General features: G+C 40.5%; 2 protein-coding genes across 10 annotated transcripts in view; both read left to right on the plus strand.

Moving 5' to 3' along the window:
- SSBP2 (single stranded DNA binding protein 2) overlaps positions 1-14,552 on the plus strand; it is a 194,320-nt gene extending 179,768 nt beyond the window's left edge. For all 8 annotated transcript variants that reach the window (XM_083817198.1, XM_083817196.1, XM_083817194.1 and 5 more), the window contains one exon: positions 732-14,552. In XM_083817198.1, coding sequence (XP_083673324.1) covers positions 732-761 — 30 coding nt within the window. In that variant the 3' untranslated portion in view covers positions 762-14,552. The remainder of the gene's footprint in view (positions 1-731) is intronic.
- A 2,781-nt stretch (positions 14,553-17,333) lies between these two features.
- ACOT12 (acyl-CoA thioesterase 12) overlaps positions 17,334-22,095 on the plus strand; it is a 34,404-nt gene continuing 29,642 nt past the window's right edge. The window contains exons 1-2 of one of the 2 annotated variants that reach the window (XM_083817191.1): positions 17,334-18,611; positions 21,150-21,219. In XM_083817191.1, coding sequence (XP_083673317.1) covers positions 18,248-18,611; positions 21,150-21,219 — 434 coding nt within the window. In that variant the 5' untranslated portion in view covers positions 17,334-18,247. The remainder of the gene's footprint in view (positions 18,612-21,149; positions 21,220-22,095) is intronic. The other variant, XM_083817190.1, reaches the window with a different exon arrangement.

Below are 22,095 nucleotides of genomic sequence, written 5' to 3' on the forward strand. Positions count from 1 at the left end.
TAAACAAAAATTCAGCATGTGCACTTCTTGTAGCCCTCATGCTGTCCCGCTGATTATTTGTAATGAAGTACTGCTAACTTGAGGGCAACTATAGCTTTGTAAAGGCTGCAGTTCAATTTGTTTCGCAATAATAAGGTGAAGTGGTGACTGAGTTTTTGGTTCTCTTGAAGGAGAATGATCACTGGTTCAGCTTCCCTCCTGAAATCGATAATACTGAATAATAGATACCAAAAGAATAGCTGAATTCCAGTCAGACGCATCTGCACTCCCTTCTTCCCACCCAGCAATGAAAAACTCTCCAAAACATTCATCTAATTCAGCTCACCACAAATGCAGCTGGTCTACTTGAGGCTAGCTATCTGCGTAGGTAAATCCCCCCAGTAGCCAACATTGATCAGGAGAAGGTCTGGAAAATATCAGTGAAATACTGGCTCATCACACCACCCATGTAACACTGAAACAGTCTTTGGGTGAGTTGACTTGATCAGCAAGAGCTGTATTTTTATGTAATGAGAGAAGGTTAACAGAATTTGTGATACCACAAATTGGACTACAGCCTTAGCACAGGCTATAGTACAAATTTAGGAGAAAATTCAAAGAGAAGGTTGGCATTTGAACTCATTGCTCTGGTCCAGTAGTGGTTTTAGTTATCTGGGGAAAAAAAAAAAAAGAAAAAGAAAAAGAAAAAGAAAAAAAAAAGATTGTTAAAATGTGGATTCCTCTTTTTTCAGTACTCCCCTAGCATGACAATGAGTGTGTGATCCGTTAACAAGTCTCGTCATGAAGACCACAGTGAGTTGGCCCTCTTCAGAGAGTTACTGCAGAAGAAAATTATTCGTCCCAGTGTACAGTTTAACAAAAGGATCTCAAACACAATCAGACCCACATTTTTTTTTCTACCATCTCCCCTGTTTTGTCAAGAAAGTGGGTCCCAATCATGATTGAGATAACCATAAAGAGTGGCATAACAGATCTGCCCAAGATGGAACTGCAATTATCTGTGTATGTACATGTGTGGGTTAATGTATGTATGTGTGTGTGACACAGAAATACACACATACATATATAGACCTGCAGGACATTTTAAAACATTATCACATGTCATCTTAAGTAGAAATGAGAAGTAGAGACTTCTATTCCATCTTTTTTTTTTCACGTTTACATTCTAATTTTTAAACTTTGCTTTCCCTCTCCCCTCCTGAATTGTTTTATGTTGCATATATCACTGCTTTATAAGTTATTTTTAAAGTGAACTCAAATGATAAATTCTTCTGATTTTGTAAATGTCTGCCATTATGGATAGGAATAAAACTGCTTATAAGAGCTTTCATTAACTTGTGTTTGATACCAGTTACCCTGTGAATCATAAACTGTACTGTCTCAAGAAATAGAAGAAAGCTCATCTTAATTTTTTTGGAGAAGTTTAATAATTTTCACCTAGTTTGGTGATTTTTTTTTATACTTTGCCTTTAAAAAAAAGAAGCACTGAAGGTTATATTTCTTCTTTAATTGAAGCCTAATATCTGCAATATCTATTTTAAATGGAAGCCTGAATTTGATACAAGCTTCTCAGTTTATATAGAGTACTATAAGGTTACTGTATGCGAGCTCCAATTGCTATAGAATCTAGCAATAAAGTGTCAGGGCTTCTTCTGCCCTTGGAAATGAATTTTCTATTTAGCATGATCTTCCGTAGGGGTGGTAGCTAGAGGAAATACAGTAGAGTCCTTATTACCAAAACCTGTTATAACAATTTATGTTTACGTTTACGTTTCCCCTTTTCAGTAATTCTCAACTAAATCCTAACAATCCGTGGTCCTGATGACAAACAGTATCTCCCAAGCCTATTCAGAACATCAGATCACACTGGTACACGAATTTACCTCCCCAAACCTTTCAGTAAGCAGTCATTTTTGTGCACCAAAATGAGGGAGTAAACTTTTTTATGACTACTATGCCTTGTGAGGGTCTTATCTTTCACCATGAACAGAAGAGGCAAAAAGGTCTAGGCCATTTTATAAGATCAGCGTATTAGACATGAAAGCTGGGGACAGAATGGAGAAAAGGCAAATGGTCTTTAAGGAAGAGCTTCTGGAAATGGTCCCATGTCTCCAGACAAAGCTCTAAAACCAAGATTACAGTAAATTTAGTTCCTAGTGACTTCCAGTTCCCCCACGAGAATGAAAGCTTTCAGTTGTGTACTGGTCAAAATGCTGATCAGAAACAAGGGCTGCTCTACAATGATGCCATAGACAAAAGCAAAGTCCCCACCTTGGACTTTGCCTATAGAAGAACCACTTATATAGGAAGAGCAGTTCTGAACAGAGTATGTCCATGCAGACTTTTAAGGGGATATTTTTCATGAATTTGTGCTGAACAAGTGTATGTAGAGAGCTCATTGTGATGGTAGATGCACATAACTGGATGCATAAGTAGTGCCAGAATCTCTGAACTCATTTTTATTTTTATATATGTAATTTATATATATATGAAAATAAAATCATTTAACACTTTTTACTCTCTTGTTAGTGCTGTTCAAAGGTGAAACTCTTGGAGGCGTAAAATTATGTTAAAATATCAAAAATTTGGTAGCATTACTATTTAGTAATAATATCATGAGCTAGAGAGTCATTATATGGTTTTGTAGACTTTATTCCCAGTGATTACGGAGACTGAATTCATTTGCTTATCTTTGGAAAACATTTTGCTGCTGTCTCAAAAGATGCCAGGAGCTCCTAACATTAATTTGAATTATAAAAACATAAAATGAGATCTAGTTTCCTGAGATCCTTCATGGTTGTCACTAATATCACTGATTTCCGTGGTTATGTGCTCCGTGCAGCCCAGCATGTCCCATAAATAGAGCAAAGTCCAGGCATCTTTGCAGCCTTCATTTGACATCTGTATTGTCCTTGTTGGTAGCCTCTAAGGAGTATTCTAGGACTCTTTTCTGCCCAGTTTCAGTCACACGATGTCACTGCTCCTGGACTAAGGTAGATGGATATGTCTGGACATCCAGTGTCAAAGCCAGTCGTGCACAAGGTAAGTGTGCCCTCGAGTGAGCTCGTGACCTGCTGGGTACATCTGGGCCCTGCTGGGTGCCTCGAGGGGAGCCCCTGGGGCTTCTGCAGGCGAGCGGTGTGTCCAGTGGCCACTGAGAGCTGACCTGGGCAGCATCACTGACATTGCAAGACTGGAGCTTCTTGATGTGACAAAATTAAAAAGAATTAGGGCTTAGTCAGACATTCTATTTATTTATTTATTTATTTTTCCTAAATTTGGCATTAGCTTCAATGGTTTAGTGTATGGGCATCTGTTGAGAATAAGTCTGACCATTAAATTAAACCTATGCATAAAGCAGTACCCTTTAAAGGGAACTGCCAGCACATTGAATATTATTATCAACATATGTTATCCCAATTTATCCTAATCTTATATAAAAGATATATATCCTTTCAGGCACATATTTTTTCTTATGCAGTTCTTTTGAATTCTATGCAATTTTTCTTTTTGCCAGCATATCATTGTTTACCCTTTTCATTTCTTTCCCAAACATTTATATTAAATTAAACCTTGTTGCATTGATCCTGCAGCATTAATATCAGCACATACATTGCTGGTGTCAGAAGGAACAGGATTGGTCCCTGCTTCTTGTAGCCTATAACTCCATGCCCTGATATTGCAAGTTACAAGGTATGTCCAGCACTTTTCATACCTACAGAGCCCCACAGATTGATGGGATAACAGATGTGCAAGCTTGCAAAATTTCAGATTTGGGAGATCTGATTTAATATTCACTGCACATCTTATTTTTAGAATTTTAATCAGATACAAGGAAACCTAATCATCTTGCTTTTTGTAGGGAACACTTGCGTTCCTGCGCTTGCATACATGGGGAAAGTTATTTACATGCAAATTGATAAGATCAGGTAATTATAACCATACATAGGTTCTGCAACTGAACCATTAGAAAACAATTGTACATTCTAAATGCTCAACTTATAAATTACAAATATCCCATTCTTTTTTAAATTTTCATTGAGCCTTTTGCTTGTTCATTTGTTTTCTTTCTTTTGCTTATAAATCCTTGCAGGATTTTCATCATATACAGGAGTATTAATACGGAAAGAAAGATTATTTCCAAGCACTGACTTTATATTTCCACTTATGTTTCTAATGCACTAGATGTCAATGTGTAATATAACTGCTGTTTATATCTGTCATTATGCAACAGCATTATTGATAATGGCAGAACCTGTCCAGCTCTGGGAGGAATATTACTGTAAGTGGTACCAGCTAGTTTTCCTACACCATTTTTTAATAGAGATTTCTCACTTTCATATAAAAATAAATAGATCATGATTTTGCACGTGTCTTTCAGGCAAAGTTAAAGTAAGGCTTTTTTAAAAACAAGTGATGAAATCTTAGAATTGCAGAAATAGGGGAATAATGGGTCTCTCTTACCATCAGAACTCTGGCAAAAATTCTGGCCTTGGCAGATGAAGCTGGGATTCACTTGTGCATTTCACAGTGAAGCTGGTGTTTTAGCTGGTATCTCTCACCCATGAGAAAGGTGCATTCATACACAGTTTTTGCCTCCATGTCTAAGTCTTGTGCAGACAAGAATAGGGTTTAGGACAAGCAAGAAGCTGTATGAATCACTGCTAAAGCACGTGGCCTGGCATGCATTAAAGAAATACCTGGTATTTGAATGTATGGATTGCATTATTTTCTTATTTGTCTGAGCACGAGGAAGAAGTGCAGCTATACTCAATGCTTGGTGAGGTGGTGCATGGAAAAGACATGGCAACAACAGTGAGCCACGTCTTTGATGCGCTGTAGGTTGCCCAAATATGCCCCAGCTTGCCTTGGGGTGACTGGCATCAACAAGTGACAGCCAAGTCCCCATGGGAGTCCCCAGAAGCCAGACCTGCATGTCACCTTGTCAGGGAGAATACCAACCTCCAGACTTAACAGCCTGCTCCACTCCTGAATTCACAAGCATGAGGTTAAATGTCCCGTGTCCCACCACCAGTCCTCTGGAAACATCTGGCCTTCGCTCTCCTTTTAAAATACAAGGAGAGAGATGTAGGCTAATCATTTATTTTAAATAATTCAACTTAGGAAGAAGTGAATAGAGCCTTGCTTCTTTATGGAGAGCAATTCAGAATCACTGCATAAGGGCTGCTTCATGAACTGGCCAAAAATCATTTGAATTTTCCCCTGTTCTGTGGTTAGCAAATGAAATACTACATATAAAGAGGATTTGGAATTAGATGGGTAATTTAATGAGGGACCAGCTGTTACAATATTCAGTGTTGAACGTTTTACTTTCCTAGTTAAAATGAATTTTCAGCTGATAAATGTTGCACTGATTTCTACTTCTCAGATCAGTTAAATATTTTTGAGTGTTATCTCCTGTTCTAGTCAGCTCTGATCCTTTGTTTTTGTTGTTGCTAAATATGGGCTGAATTATTCAGGATTTGACTGTATACATTTGCATTTGGACAATGTAAAATAGGGTTTAAAGATACATATATATGTATATTTAAAAGGACAGTAAAAGGACAGGTAAATTTATTTTTCTTTAATTCACTTTTAGTGATGATATAACACAGCTTCTGTCCCAAATGTGCTTGGGTTTGGTTGGACCCTCAGGATGGGAACCCTGGCAAAGCATATATGTTAAATAAAAAACCCCAAACCTCTTTCAACAGTGACAGCTCATTTCTATTCAAACTGATAACACTAAAGATCTAATACAGGATGTAATGATACGCAACAACAATAAAAATTCAGTACGCTCAAATATAAATGTGTTAAATTTAAATTTTAGTTTGTGCAGCTTCCTTTACTTTCCAGACATTATTGGCTCTGTGCTACAAACTGCTGTTCATGCCAGTTGTTCTACTGAAACTTTGATGAAACCACTCACACAATGTCATTTTTCTTGTAGGATTTCACCCTAGTCGGTGTGAAATGTACAATTTGTCTGAGATGTGACATTATTTTGCAGATCTATAAACTATAGAGAAAAATAAAAAGGATCTGCTGAAATTACCAAAATGTTGTTTCAAGACAAAGCACAGAGGAAAAAGTCCGTATCTAAATTAGTGATATGAGTGCCTGCATAGAAGTTGTCTGCCAGAGCTGTCATTCTGAAAACAAATTACAGTAACAATTTACAGAAGATAAACAGACTATCTACTCAGCAGTTAAAATTCTGATCCTGCAAACACATTCACATTTGTTTGAAATAAACCCTACACATGCTTAATTTTAAGCAGATTTTACAATACGAGTAATATCCTTCAGAAGAGTGGGACTGCTAATACACTAAAACCATGCTTGAGTGTGGACAGTCTAGAAGCTCAAGTTAAGTCTTCTCTGAGCAAACGTTTTATCTTATTTTACGGATTTCACCAGTGCAGGAACATGTTTATGTACTGATAGTACTGATATGTGGAACAGATTTGGCTTTCTTCTGTTTCTTATTTTATTACAGCATTGTTCACTACTAAATATTAAATATTTTTGTGAACTTGTCCTTTCATTTTGTTTTCAGTTGTGCAGCCATAATTTCCCTTAATATGTAGCTAACAGCTTTGCAATTTTAGTCCAAACTTCTGTTTGGTCACTGTTCTTCATCTAAGCTTAAAATATGTAAGAAAACCTCTTATGTAATGGGAAAACTTGCCATAAAAATAAAAAGGGTTTTCTTGGGTACATGATTTCACATTTAATAAAAAAAATGTTTTTCAGTTATAATTTGAAATGGTCACTTTCTAGCTACTATTTAATATCTATGTGCAAAATAAATTGAGAAAACAAATTGCCCCTTCTTTTTTTTTTTTTTAATCCATTTGAATTCATCATAAGTAATAGCTGAAAGGCATGATTTTGGGGAAATCAGATAAAAACAAGATTTACCACCTAGCTGCTATGAATAATACAGCTGGCCTTTGTGTTGAAAGCTCCTTCCATGTCCCCAAAAGTGGATTGCCTAACATTTGGTATGTACAGTTTAGTAACAGCCTGATTCCCAAATAGTTGCCCTGCTCATACCTTCCATGCTCAGCATCCCGTGGGTTGGCCTGGTGGGCCCGTTGACCGGTCGGGATGCTCAGGGTTGGCATTTTGCAGAAGAGCAACCGAGCAAGCAGACAAGCATGCTTGTGCAGGGTCTGGACGGCACGTGGTGTTTGTATGCAACTTGCTGCAGATTGTCTGGCAGTTAGGCCTGGGGGCTCCCTTAGGATTTTAGTGCTGGAACAAGAGTCTTGGTTTTCCTAAGAGAGAATTATGGAAGCTTAGCACCAGTTTTTGGAAGGAATCAGTGCAGAACTGGTTTTGTTTGCTAGATGGCACATTTCCTCAGTAGCCTGGGCATGCTAGGAACCAGACAATAGGATTTGGAAGTCAAGTTTGTTACAGAGGTATGCACAGCTCATCGGAGTAGGAGGAAATTACTACATGGCCAAACCCACGTTTGTCCCTGTAGAGCAAGACCATCGGTAGTCCCTTTTGATGCAAAGAACTGTTACCACAGAACCCTGCTCCAAGCCACGAGGAGCTAAATCATCTGCTGGATGAGTGGGATATTTGCAGGCTTTATTTCTGTTGTTTAATCTTCATGTTTTCTCCCCTCTCATTTGGATTTTTCCATTAAATGTACCATGCCAGATGTTTGCACAAAAACAAGAACAATTTGCCCAATAAACATACAGGAAGTTGCTCGCATCTGTAACAAGAGTCCTACTACAGAGCATTTATTTCATTATAGACATTGTGGCTGCGCAAGATCCTGAGAGCTCTTAGCACTAGACATTAGGAAAGTTAGCATCTCACAGGCTTATTATGCATTAGACAAGATGATTTCCAGCAATGACATAAAATAGCTTGAAACAGAAGTTGATGTTTGCCATGCAGAGTAGAGGAAAATAAAATCCAAATAGAGCCTATGTAATTGAAGTAGGAGATTACTAAGGCTATAATTTACTAGGAGGATTTGAAAAGTGTGTTAACTGGCAATAAGCTTGCCAGCACCAAACAGCAACAAAACGGGTGGCAAGGACGCCGTGGTTGCTCTCATGGCTGCCCCACAGGGTGGATGCTTGGTCTGAACAGGCTGCAGGCAAGGGACCCATGTTATGGGTGGGCACAGTGCCCACCAGTGGGTGGCAAAGGCCATCCAAACAGAGAACGTCCAACAGCTTAGCAGAAAAGATGAGAGGTGTTTGCTGCATTGCCGTCTGGAAACAAGATATTCAGAAGCAGGTATAAGCTGTTCCCAGATCTATTCTCATTTTGCTAATTAACTTCCAGTTTTGTTTTCATTTACATTCACATTAAGAGTTAAGGAAGAGAATACAAATTCCTAAATGCGCCCTGAAATACCAGAGATGGAAGGGAGGCATCAGCACAGTGTAAGCTGGAGCTTTCTGCTAGTTGAGAGTCAAGTAACTTTAAATATCTTTTTTTTTAAGGACAAAAAGAATCCATACAAGAAACCCTTTTAGTCTTGCAGTGGTTGTTTGAGAAGTGTATACCAACATGCCCTGTATGCTTAAAGATACATTGTGAGGGCATTTTTTGTGGCAAGTATCCCCTTGCAGAAATGTTGGACTGCATCTATTTTGTGCATGTTTGCCTAAAACCATAAAAACAGAACAGTTATTTATGGGTTGCATTACATGCAATTGCAAAACACTTATTTCTGGTGAAGAGAGGAGGAAAATTGGATAGCTGATGTGTTAACATGTTTATGTGAATTACTTAAAGCATTGGTAAACTGCTGTCAACTTTATTCACATTACACACGTATATCTCTGTGGGCGACTGCTGACATTATAACCTCAGTGACCCATGTCACTGTATGTTCTGTGTAGGAAACCTTGTCACCATTGCTTAATACTGTAAATTCGTCTTCTGAAACAAGAGGTGGCGGGTTGTGCTGCCGTGTGTATTGTATACCACAACAAACAGCACCTGTTCTGTCATCAAAACTTGCTGTTCACATCCAGTTAAAGCTCTGTTAAGCACGCTTAGTGGTTTCAGAACATAATTCAAACAGCATATACACAAGCTGTTAGCAGGATTATTAAATCTAATGCGCCATGAGAGAACTGGGCCCAGTCCGTAGCCTGTCAGGCGCGAACAGGCCACAGGCGGCTGCAGCTGGGCACGTCTCGTGAGGCCGGGCAGGCCGCGGGCTGTGCTTGCAAGCTGCAGACGGGGAAGTCAGACCCAGCAGGCAGGGACAGCCTAGCTTTTCCTCCAGTGTCTCTTTTTAAAGCTTCTGCTTTGGTGCCAGGACAGAAACCCAGCCATGGCACGTGCAGCGATAAGGAATACACTCTCTGCACCGTGTCCTTGTCCCCAGATGCCACAGGCTTTATGTGAGGCAGTGTTTTAAGGAGAATTTAATTCTTTGTCTGCTTACTGAGAAAGAAAAATAACCCAACTCTGAATCGTTTTCTATTGGTATTTTATGATGCACATCAAAGACCTGAAAATATGTATGTGTTCTTTGCTGGTTCCTGACATCAGAAATTCAAATCCTGTCTAGACGGAAAGGCTTTGAGATGATGGGAAAAAGAATGAAAAACTGGCAACACAATCTGAGAAAGTTGAAGGGGATTTTTGGATCATTTTAAACTCTGTGTCTTATTTGTTTTTATTGATAGTTTAAATAACTAGTCTAACCTTTTGAATAAAGGCAGTCTTTGTTAGCGACTTTGCACCTTAACCCATTCACGTAAAACTCAGTACTTGAAATAAGTGTTGCTAACACCTCCAAGCCAATCTGTATATAAAGTCTGAATATTTCTAATGCCAAAAATAAATGTTTAAGGTCAATAAACAGAGAACAGGACATAATCCCAATTAAAGAGAAGTATTTTCTGGTCATGTACAAACAACTAGGCAGGTGTGTTTTAGACAGAGATGGACTTTCCATATCATAAGTGAAACTAATATTCAAACTCCAGTCTTTAGAAGTAAAGGGAACCTCAGAAATTTTCCAAATAAACAGGAATTAAATTTGCCAATCTAAATACTGATGTAGAAAATACATATGAAACAGGATGCTGCCTCTGAGCTAAAGCATTAATACTGATAATATTTGGGGTCTCACAAATTCTGTATATTTCAGCATATCTGTATTCCTCCTTAGTGAGTGCTTCATCTCCATTATTGACAGTGCAAAGAGGTAATCCATGCCATACCAGAACAGTTCAAAAGCATGGCAACACAAAATTCCCACAGTATTATAAATATGCAGATGTGTGTGTTATGTTAGGGCAAGTAATCACCCCAGCCACAAACTTCTTTAGACCCTTCTCATGACTTTTAAAAGCAGCATCTTGGATCGTTTCAGAAGGGCAGCAGGCTGTGCTGATGAGAGGTCCAAAAAGCTGCCTGACAATGGTCCCTTTCCAAAGGGTATAGGGTCTTGCTTTGAGGGATCATAACAATTCCAGTTGCAGCCCTTAGGAGCAGTTGTACCACACATACATCTTAACCTGAAGCCTTTTTGTGTCAGAAAACAGACCTGCACCCGAAGGCCTCCCTTCTTTAAAAAATCCTTTTTGAAATGTCCAGCTGTTTTCCACAGCTGTTAAGCTGCTGAGAGGTTTGGTGGGATTAGTTCTGTTGTACCAAGATAAAACTCTGTGTGCCCTTGTGTATGCAGAAAGCCTCCCCCCAGGAGGTGCCGCTGACAGCCAGTCTAGCACCCAGAATCTCTGGTGTCTGGAGAAGCCTCCATGTCTAAGGACCAAACACGGAAACGAGGTGATAAAATCAAGCTTCTTTGTTTTATCTTTAAAAAGTTCCTGGCAAGACTGGGGAGCTGCAAAGAAATGGATTGTATGGGTCTCTGACCACAAAGTATTATCTGGTTTGGAGCCTCAGACAATGCTATTGCAGACTGTTTGGTAAGGGTAAATTTATACCTCTATACCATACTTGTTTCTGTTCCACACTGTGGCCTGACTCATCCTATCCTGACCAGCTGCCTAAAAATTATCAGCCTCAGCAAACTGGGTTTTCTCTCAAAGTTACAGGAGGGGCAGAAGCAGAAATGCCTTCAGAAGACTATATGATGGCATCCATCACCTTCTCCATTGATATATCCTGCATGCTTTTAAGAGCATACCATTAGGTGGAATGATTTCAGGGTTTTTATACTTAGCTTCCCATCCTTGGACAAGGCTCCAATGAGCAGGAATAACAAGCTCCTGAGAATCTGAATCCATGTGGCTTCCAGATGAGTTTCTAAATCCTTCAGTCTCAAACATGAGATTTTTGCCCTACAGTTTGGTATTCTCTCCTTCTGTACTTCTTTTTTTTCTTTTTTTAATATAAACAGGTGTAACTTGAATTAAGTTGTTTGAACATTTCTGGAAGTTTTACCCCTGCCTAGAGATTCTCGCCTTTATTTGTTAAATGGGCTCTCTCATTCTTTGTCTGCACTGATTCATTCATTTAAAGCAACATATGAAGAAACCATTGCATAGATGAATCAACACCAGCAATAGCATATGCTGCTTTTAAATTCAGCTGTGAGGTTGTAACTAAGATATTAATGTATATACTTTCTAGGAATGACTAGGTTCCTTTCCTAAGAGCTTTCAGGAATGAATCTAGAAGCTCCTAATTTAGGATTGTGAAAATTCAGGTAGTAATGGCAGTTTATGGGGATTTTTTGTAAGCTTTCTGTAAATGTATATAATTTCACATGCTGGTTTGGAGATGAGGAAAGTACCCAGTTTCAGATAGGCAAGGTCTTTGAAGACAGCATTACTGTCTGGGTTAGCAAAGCCCATCTAGGTTCCACCTCAGGCTTGTACCATACACCTACTTTATTCTCACACAACTCAGTATCTTTCTTCATTAACCATGCATACCAAATCATAACAATTGTACCAATTCTTGTTGCAAGCTGAGGAAGAGCTGAGGTTTAAAAATACAAATGTTGAACTTGCACCTTTTCACCTTCATAAAGTGTCCACATTCTCTCCGCTGGGCCTCCAAAGAGTGGCTCCCTCCAAAGCTGCCGTATAAATTCATCACACAAAAGTAGGTGTAATTTATTTTTTATATTTTAATGAGTCTAACAGCAGCGGTATTAGTATGTTTGCTATATTTTCTGAGTTGTGAGTCATTCAGTGTTGAAAATGATATGCATCTTGTGTAGCTATGAGTAGAAAAATTGAGAAATGCTTTTTATGATATGCTAGTACAATCCCTGCTCTGCTGTTCAATATTTTAAGTGCTGAACTAAACCAAAATATTATTTTCAAGAATTACCCTAGCCTCATCCCTGCATGAAAATGGATATGAATTTCCTGTTAACTGCTTCTGGGTCTTCAGTGAATTCTGGACCAAGAGTAAAGCAGTGGCAGCGGGAAAGGTTACTGTGGTAGCCACTTACGGACAACTTTTCAGATGCATACCATTCTGTCTGTCGCCTGATAATCTTCCAGTTTTCTCGTGGATTGCCATATTCTTGAACATCTTGATGGGTTTTGTCAGCCATGGAGGAGATGTGGACAAGCTTAGCACCCAGAAAGTGTAGAAATGTAGCAAGTAATGAGCTATCTTCTCCAGCAAGCATTTATTTTTAGTGCTTAACTTTCAAGTAACGTTTATATTTTCAGTTATATTTTATCATTCAGTATCTTGAGGTGGTTTGAGCAAAAATATATGAATATATATAATTTACAAGAAATATAGGCTTGTATTGTGCCTTTGTAATTCTCTTCAGCTTCAGTATCTATAAGCTATGAGCGGACAAACCTTTGGGGTATTCTTTACTACATAGTAGCTGATGGCTTCATTAATACTGGCTATTTGAGTCTTCTGGGTCTAATGTTTATGTTTTCCCAGGTGAAAACGCCATAGTGTTCTCCACCAGACATAAGCACAATGACATATCACTGCAATGCATGCCGTCTCTTAGCTTCTCTCTACATGTGCTTGCATGTTGAAAATTTAGAAATGCTGCTGTATAAATTGCTACCTTGTTTATCCAATACAGGTGTTTTTCTGCATCCCTTGTTTGCTTGAAACTCCCATTAACTCGAAAGTTATCATTGGCTTGAAAGGGAGTTGTGGATGCACAAAGGATGCAGGGAGCAACTCTTCGGTAGTTTACAGGCTGCTGTACATTAATGTCTTCTCAGCAAAGAAATGTAGCATTAGCAGTGACTTCCTAGTGAAAACACTGAGCGTGCTTATCACTTAAGATTTTAGGAAAAAGCGTCAGACTGTGTAATTGTATCTCATCTAACTTCGACACCTAACCAGTAACATTTGATGAGGTATGAGCCTCACTTTTAACTACGTTTGATCATGATGTACCAACCAATGCAGAACTGAAAGGTGAACAGCCATGTTTTAGTATCACAGCTACACAAGAAATCACAGTTTTCACGAGGTTCTGTTCTGATTTTGTTTCCTTATCTCTAAAGCATTCTCACCGCAGAAGTATTTTTCCATACAGTTACCTGAGGCTTCCTTTCACCAACCAAAACAGTCCGTAGCCTTCTACACTGTGAAAGGCAAGCTCTGTGGAGAAACATGGGCTTTGCGCTTGCCCAGCAAATTAGCAGAAAATTTCATCCAAGCCATAAAAGCCTTTTATGTTATTCTGTGTTTGTGTAATCAAAGCAATTAGGGATGGGAGCTTCAGGAATAAAGAGGTCTCTCTATCCTCCGTTTTACTCTCTCTCTGTAATTCGTAGGGATTTAAGAGTTATTTTCTCAAGGCTCAGCTGTGCCTCTCTAAACCAGCACAGTCTACGCATCATGTGAGATTCAATTTATGGGGATAACATTTGAACATATAAGATTTACTTTTCATAGCAAGGAGTAATGTATGTCCTTATGGACATGGACACTTGCAAACAAGTCTGATACCAAGAATAAAAATTCAAGATGGTACCAGTACATCAGACTCTGTACTACAGTGGGTTTTTTAGCTTTTGTCATTTGTATTTTATTTTGCAGGAGAGGAGCTGGGGAATCTCAGATCACATGGGGGATTTTAGAAGTATATCACTCAACAATCATTTTATAAAGTCTAACTTCAAAATGCACTATGATTTATTACAAAAATATATTTTCTTCTGTTTGCCGACATGGTTGTTCCATTTTGTGATAAGTTAAACTAAGCAGTTAATTTGTTGCACTGCCTAGCTGCATGAATTCATCCAGTGTACGTATGTACCTGTGCAGCATTACTTTGGGTTTTGTATTTGAATTTGCAGTATTGATTATTATTTTTGTATTTTACTTTGCCTCTGTTATTGGAATTGTAGTAAACATAATTTATACATATGATTTTACAACTGTTTTGCAACTGAAAAGTCTTCTTTAAATTGTAAAGTTTTATTGATGGATACTCATTAAAATGGTATAAGAATTATATTAACAATTGTTTTGTGTTTTGATGCTCTCTGTACATAAATATATGTCTATTTATCTGTTTAATGGTGCTTGTGTCTTGCAATTTTGGATACATTTTAGAATAAAGTTTCATTTTACAAGAAGTAGTTGTATTTTCAAAAGCTGTGTCAAAAAAAAAAAAAACACAACTTTTCTGCAGGAATAACTAGGGTTATGAAAGAAACATATGACTCTCCAAAACATTTATAACTTCAGGGAGTGATATATTCATTGCAAGAAAATAGAAACATATAGTCTATAAAGATGCATAGCTACATATTCTGGTCAATTTACCAAAGTAACTGACATCTGTATTTAAAACGTTACCCAAAAGAGCCACTCTGGAGGCACGTCCCACGCCTGCTGAAAGAAAAGACAAGAAAACTGGTAAGATAAGAAAACTGGTAAGAAAAGATTTTGAACATGATGTCACGATTATCACATTAGTCTGTAGTTTCTCAAAGGACCCTGAAACTCTCTGGTCTTGCATGCATCTGTTTAAACATTGACAGAATTTTGGTAGACAACTAATAAACAATTCTAGATTATGGGCTTCTGTGAAATTTTGGTTCTAAATCAGAACTCCCTTACTACCCCCTTGTTCTGTAACATTTCTCAGAATAAGGATGTTGTGGTTTAACCAGCAGGCACCACAGAGCCGCTTGCTCACCTCCACCTCCCAGTGGAATGGGGGAGAGAATCTGGAGGAAAAAAAGTTAAATCCCATGGGTTGAGATAAAGAGAGTTTAATAGGACACAAAAAGAAGAGAAATAATGATTATGATGACAATAACAACAAAAATAATAACTAATAATAATAACAGCAATAACAACAGTAATAATAACAGTAATAATTAATAGTAATAGAACGTTGAAAGCAAGTGACGCACAATGCAATTGCTCACCACCCACTGACTGATGCCCAGCCCGTCCCCAGGCAGTGAGTGATCCGCCCACCCTGGCCAGCTACCCCATATTAATTGCTCAGCATGACTCCACATGGTACGGGACATCCCTTTGGCCAGTTGGGGTCAGCTGCCCTGGTTCTCTGCCCTCCCAGCTCCTTGCGCACCCTCAGCCTCCTGGCTGGCAGGGCAGCGTGAGAAGCTGAAATGTTTTTGGCTTTGTGTAAGCACTGCTCGGCAACAACTAAACATCGGTGTGTTATCAGCATTATTCTCATCCTAAACCCAAAACACAGCACCATACCAGCTACCAGGAGGAAAATTAACTCGTTCCTATCTGAAACCAGGACAAAGGTCTAGCTTGGCTGAAGGTCAAGTCTGGTACAGTTAAATCAGTTGAACTGGCTGCTAGCTGCCTATATACCATATGATTGAGTAGTACTTCTTGCTACATAAAATGGCTATATTTTCCAGAAGATTTATCCACATCTAATACTGAACTCATCTTTTAATAATAAAGTGCCTTACCTCTTCTGGCACAATTTCTCTACAGGTACTGTTCTGTGTCTTGTTCATCACGTCACTCGTGAGATGTGCTATTGTGCTGCACAAAGCCTTCAAAATTATGTTGCTTCAGTTACAAGTATATGTTAATAGGAGAGGATAATCTTTTTTTCCTTTTTAAAAGTATTTAAAACAGTACTGCACCTGTTTCTGTTGGTTTTGTTTTTACTATTTCAGTTTAGCACAAGAAGTCTCAAGCCATTAAGTGAGAATCATTTATTGACAAAAACTTTAAAAAACTACATTAGCAAGCAACTTCTGAAGGAAAGCCAATTTTTTAGTCAGTTACCCAAACCTTTAAAGTTGAGCTCACTCTAAGTCACCACCAGTTCTCATTTAAAAGGAAAAGAGCAGTTTCTCCAAAGGGTCTAACTCAGTGATGTATGGGTTTGGATGTAAGGCTGTCTTTAACCACTTGTTCCTCTCACCACAATGGGCATCAGTAAAGAGAAATCTGACAGTTTACAAAGATGCTTCCCAGAGTCTGCCTTAAGGTAGTGTTGGTCTGGCCAACTTTTTCCAGCAGTGACCACCGGAGGTACTGGTACAGGCAGTTGTGCCCCATAAGGCACTTTTCTACTGGGAAACTTTATATGCCACACTGATGTCCTCTGTGAACTTGGGCCAGTAACTTCATTTCTCTAATTTTTCAGCTGTGAAAAGAGAACAATACTGACCTTTCAGATGTTTTATGAGGACAAATACACTGAAGACTGCAAAACACTCAATTACTCCAATGGAGACCATGTAAGAAGCTAAAGGAATACAAGGGGTTGCAGAGAAAGGAGATGCTGAAGCCAGCTGTATGAGAGACATTTGACTCAGTTACTTCAGCAGACAGAGTCAGAGGAGAGGGACAGGAAGCAGAAAAGAAAGGTGGCTTATGGAAGTAGAGGCTATTTGGGGAAAATTACGTTTTAGGCTGTGAGGTCTTTCACCTCACTCTCCATGTCTGCCAAGTGTTCAAACCCATGGCAGCCATGTGGAGACCTCATTTGGATCCTGGGTGGCCATTCCTGTTCTTGAAGGGCAGCTCCCTTCTCCTTATGTTGTGTGACACACTTTCTTTATAAGTCAAGAGGTACATGTAGTTCTTAAGTGTGAGAAGTACCAAATACCAGCTTCCCTCACCAACAGAAATGAGAGAAGTTAGCTTTTCTGTTTCTCTAAAAGGAGAGGTTTGCTGATCACTCACCCAAGCATGCATTCCTCCACATGCTTCAGAAAACTTTAGATGTGCAGTTTTAGATTTCTCTTTACCTGTCTGTAATAGCAACAGCTTTGTAGCTCCTAATCTCACAGCAGATGACACATAAATATTATGGGCCAATTGCCTGATCAGAGTTACATGTTAAACAGATGTGAAAGCTACCTGGAAGAGAACAACAAATAAGGATTATCTTCAGGAAAGCCCAGTCAATGGGCATGACAAGATATTCTTGAAAACAAATGTACATATTATTGGCCTATGTAGGCAGAGGACAATTTTTTAATTAATTTATTTTTTTAATAGCAAAATACTGAGTTCAGTTTAAAGACTCCTTCTGAGATCCAGCACCTGTGGTTTGAGAAGCTGATACTGAAGCCTGAATTTTTCTCATCTGGACTGAGCAGATGAGGAACGAGAAAATACTGGCTGCACGCCGTTCCCAAGCCCCATTCTGATCGTAAGGCTGAGCTATGACACTGCCACGTTTCTGTCCTCCACAGAACCCAGTCAAAGAGGGAAAAGAGATTTCACAACAAACTGCTCTCAAGCAAGAGAACTGAGATAAATTCAGGGAATGGCACTGCGTGCTGACTTTCAGCGCCAGTATCCTTTGGGACAAATCTAGTGTGGTAGTACAGCCATCCTGTTGCTTGCTAAAAAGCGTATGTGACAAAGAAACGGAGATCTTGCTATAGCGTAAGGATAGTAACAGACCATGTTGAAAGAAAATCCCTACTGTACTGAGAAACTCTTATCTTGGTGTGGCAGGTTGGTTAACATTCAAATTTTCCCTGCTCTCATGGGTTAAAGCTGGATCTTTAACAATGTTTAGATGAACATTCACGGCACAAAATTATTTCAGTATGTTTTTAATAAACACGGGAAGCCTGCAGTTGGAACAGCGGGTGAAGGGCCACTGCTAGACGACAAAAAGGAGAGGCTGATCGAACATCCAGGGATAAATAAAATATATATATATATATATATATATCAATAAAAAAATAATAATAAAAAAAGCTCCCCGTCAAATCTAGGCGTCGTGTTGTCCCCTCCGAGACCAGGTCAGGCCGGCAGCCTCCGGGAGCCCCTGGCTGCCGGCTCGAGGCCGGGCACCTCCATGCCGGGCACCTCCATGCCGGCCTCGGCCCGGCCCGCAGGCACCTTCCCGCCCCACCGCAGCCCGGCCCCGTCCAGCGGGGGGCGAGTCCACCTCGGCCACGGCCGTCGTGGGGCGGGACCGTCCCGGCAGGGACCGGGGAGGGCGGCCCGGTCCTGCTCGTCCCGGCGCTCCCTCCCGGTGGCCGGGGCAGCCTCGGCCGCCGCTGCTCTCTTCGCCCGCGGTGCCATGGAGCGGTGCGGGGCGGCGGCGGGCGGCGATGTCCGCATGTGCCAGACCGTCTTCCCGGCTCACGCCAACCACCGCGGGGAGCTGAGCGCCGGGCAGCTCCTCAAGTGGATGGACGCCACCGCCTGCCTGGCAGGTAGACGGGCGGCGGCGCCCCGGGGGGCGACGACGCCTCAGGGGGCGGTGGGTTGAGGCGCCCCCGCCGCCATTTGCCGCCCGGAGCCTCCAGTTCGTCGGGCCGCCCATGCGGGCGCTGCCTCCCCTCCTCGCCCCGAAAGCGGCGGCTCCCTCCCGGCTTTTGCCGGTGGCAGGAGGGGAAAGGGGCGGCTTTGTGCCCCCGGGGGGTCGTGGAGGGGATTGGGGTGAGGAGCGGGCTACAAAGGGGGTGTGGGGTGAGAGGGAGCGGCGAGAGCTAAGAGGGAGATGAGGGATGGAGCAATGAGATGTGCTCGAGAAAAGGAAAGAAAAGCCCTAATTTAAGCATATTCAGAGAAAAAACGCAAGAAACACCGGCTTAAAAAACTTATAACACCCCTCAGCTAGCTTCTAGAAGTGAACGCTGCCTCTTGGAAAACCCCAGGCTCTGCTGCCGGTGAGCTCCCAAGTGCATCACACGGGCTCGAGGTCCATAGGAAGACTTGTGGGGAATAGCGGCTGTGATGGAGGAGCTCCTGCCCAGATGGATGGTTCTGCCACGCAGCGTGGTGTGCTGGCTATGTAGGCATGTGTGACGCTTGGTGGCTTGCAGCTGTACATAACCCACTTTTCCCACAAACTGTGGGATGCTGGAGGACCTGTCCTATGCAGCAACCACCTGGCAGGCTTCAGCTTCCCAGGGTGACCGCACGTTTGTTAGAGGTTTATGGTGGCACTAGGGCACTGCTTGGCTTCAGCCCTTTGGCAATTTCTCTCTTAAAAGCGCTCTTCATGGAGAGGCTGATGGTAGAAAGCCTGTAACTCGAGTCCTTGCCCTGGTGTGGCAGAGCCCCTGCTGCTGCAATGGTTGGTGCCTGCTCCCTGGACTTCAGCGAACCTGTGATCCTCATCAGCTGCAAACCTGACAGGGGAGCTTGCTTTCAGTCCACCTTTAGTAATTGCTTTTACTTGACTTGCCTTGTGCCACACGTCTAGTACCATTGCACACAGAAGTTTTTTAATGCTTTCCCTAGCTTGGCTCTTGTGTCCCAGCAAACTCAGCATGCCAGGCAGGATTTGTTTGGCTTTAGCACCTTTTTCCTGTGCTGGTGCCAGCTGCTGCAGTTGCAAGTGCCTGGATTTTGCACCTCCTTTGTTCCATGTCCTGCAGCTTCAGGGTTGATCCGCCTGGCTCCTTGCTTCACTTTGAGGCTGTTTTTTATCGATCACAGTCTTACTCATCATCTTGCATTACGCTGTGGCAACTCTAGCCTCTTAGTCTTTAGTGACCTTTTCCCTTCAGCACAGTTTGTTGTATACTGATAAGTGCCTTCGTGTGTTTTACCTTCATATTTTAAAAAGGAATTCCTCAGGTAATTATACAATTTATGCACCATCCTCTCTCCAGTTCCTCCAAGCCTTTTCCTCCAATGGTCACAAAAATATTGTTGGGCTCCATGGGAGTAAGAGCTCCTGTCTGTTGGACAGAGTACCGTTGTCCAGGTTTCCTAGGACTCCTCTTTTTTTTGCCTACGTTACCCAGGAAACTTTCTGGAGCTGGGGTTCCCTGTGCTTACATGGAATCATAGAATCAGAGAATCAGAGAATATTCTGAGTTGGAAGGGACCCAAAAGGATCATCGAGACCAACTCCTGGCGCCATAAAGGTCTACCCAAAAATTCAAGCCATATGACTAGGTGCACAGTCCAAATGCTTCTTAAACTCCGATAGACACTGCCGTGACTACGCCACTGGGGAGCCTGTTCCATAGACCCTAGGCGATGAGGAATTTAGCCTGTGATGTGAAACTGTAGGCGCTATGGTCAAATAAATAGTAAATCACAATAACTTGATATAAAAAGATGACTATTGGACTACCAAATATTAACAGCAGAGATATTTACCTTTTCAAGATTATTTTTCCCAATTAATACAAATAGGATATATTATTTTTCGTTCATCTAGGGAAATGAAGAACACTACAAATTTTGATAACAATATTTTCAAATTGTTACAAAAAGTAAATACTCTTTTCCAATGTGTAAATCTTGATTGTATTTTTTATATTCCTGTGTTGTTAATATAATAGTGGGGGCATGTACTTAACCTGCTTTCCACCGCTGTGACCATACTACCAAGCCAGTAGGTCTTTCTCCTGTGTCTGAGAATTCTCAAGTGACATAACCTTCTAGACAGGTTTAACATAGCTGACATTCACAGCATTCTCATTTTGAGGTTGGTTGCTGGGATTTCTGTAGACCTGTTAATACTCTTTTCCCCTGGAACATGCTTGATAGCTCTCATTCAGAATACTCATTTTTAGAGGAAGATCTTAAATAGTTAGAGCTTTTCAAACTCAGGAGAACCATTATAATCATCTGATCTCATTTCCTGATATTCTCTTTATTTCATGGTAAGTATTAGTCTTATTTTAGCTTCCTTTATTCTAAAGGCTCCACTTCAGACTTGCACATATATAGGTGAATGGCTTGCTGCAAGTGCAATGTAGTAATTGTCTGTCCTTGTGTCTCTTTTGAAGCTGAGAAACACGCTGGTGTGTCTTGTGTGACAGCATCTATGGATGACATACAGTTCGAAGAAGCTGCCAGGTACAAAACCAGCTAGCAATGATGAAATGTTTTCATTTTAGAGATTCTTATTTGGCAGAGATAAACTGAGGCATTATTAAATACTGGGCCAGCAAACTCCCTAGAGCCACGGGGTTAAGTCTCCAAATTGCTCTTTCCTGTCGGCGATAGCCTGACCCATGTAGAAAACAGAGATAAATTTCACAGATCTAAAATAAACTGTAGTTACTTTGACCTGGCAACGTAGATGCCAGGTGAGAAACCGATGTCCCAGTGATCTTTGGCTCTAGTTGAAGTGAATGCCACAGGCCATTGCTTATCTGTGCTAAATAAGGAATACACTTATAAAACTCATAAAGGTTGCTGTACGATTTTTGTTGTAGGTGCTGTTTCAGTTTATTTCTTACTGTCTCTTTCTTTCAGCTCTTTTAAAAGAATATCTTCATGTAACGAAACAAATGTTTTACATTTGTGATTATTGAGTATTTAGTAAGTGTACAAGGTAATACAAGGCTTAAAAGCCAAAAATTTTTGTTTTAACCATTCTCCATGATTTTGTAAGGGATAAAAAACGCTGTAGGAGGAAATGGCACATTTTTTTTTCTAAATGATATCTTGCTGAAAACTTGAAGTCATTACTTTGTAGTTAATGCTGTATTTAAGTGCTTATGTAAAAGCCATGGTTTGCTTACATTTAAATAAATAAGCAAAACTGTGTGTGGAAGTTCATCATGTTACAGAACCTGAGCTGCTGAAGCAGCAAGACGCAAACAAAAGAAGCAAAATATCCTACAAACTTCTTGTGTGTTTTTGCATCTTGCAAACTAGAAATTAATGAGTGCATAAATGATGGCACAGGTGAGGTGGACCTGGTTACAGACCAATGCACATGCAGTG

The sequence above is a fragment of the Anser anser genome (assembly GCF_964211835.1).
Source record: "Anser anser genome assembly, chromosome: Z".
NCBI lineage: Eukaryota > Metazoa > Chordata > Aves > Anseriformes > Anatidae > Anser > Anser anser.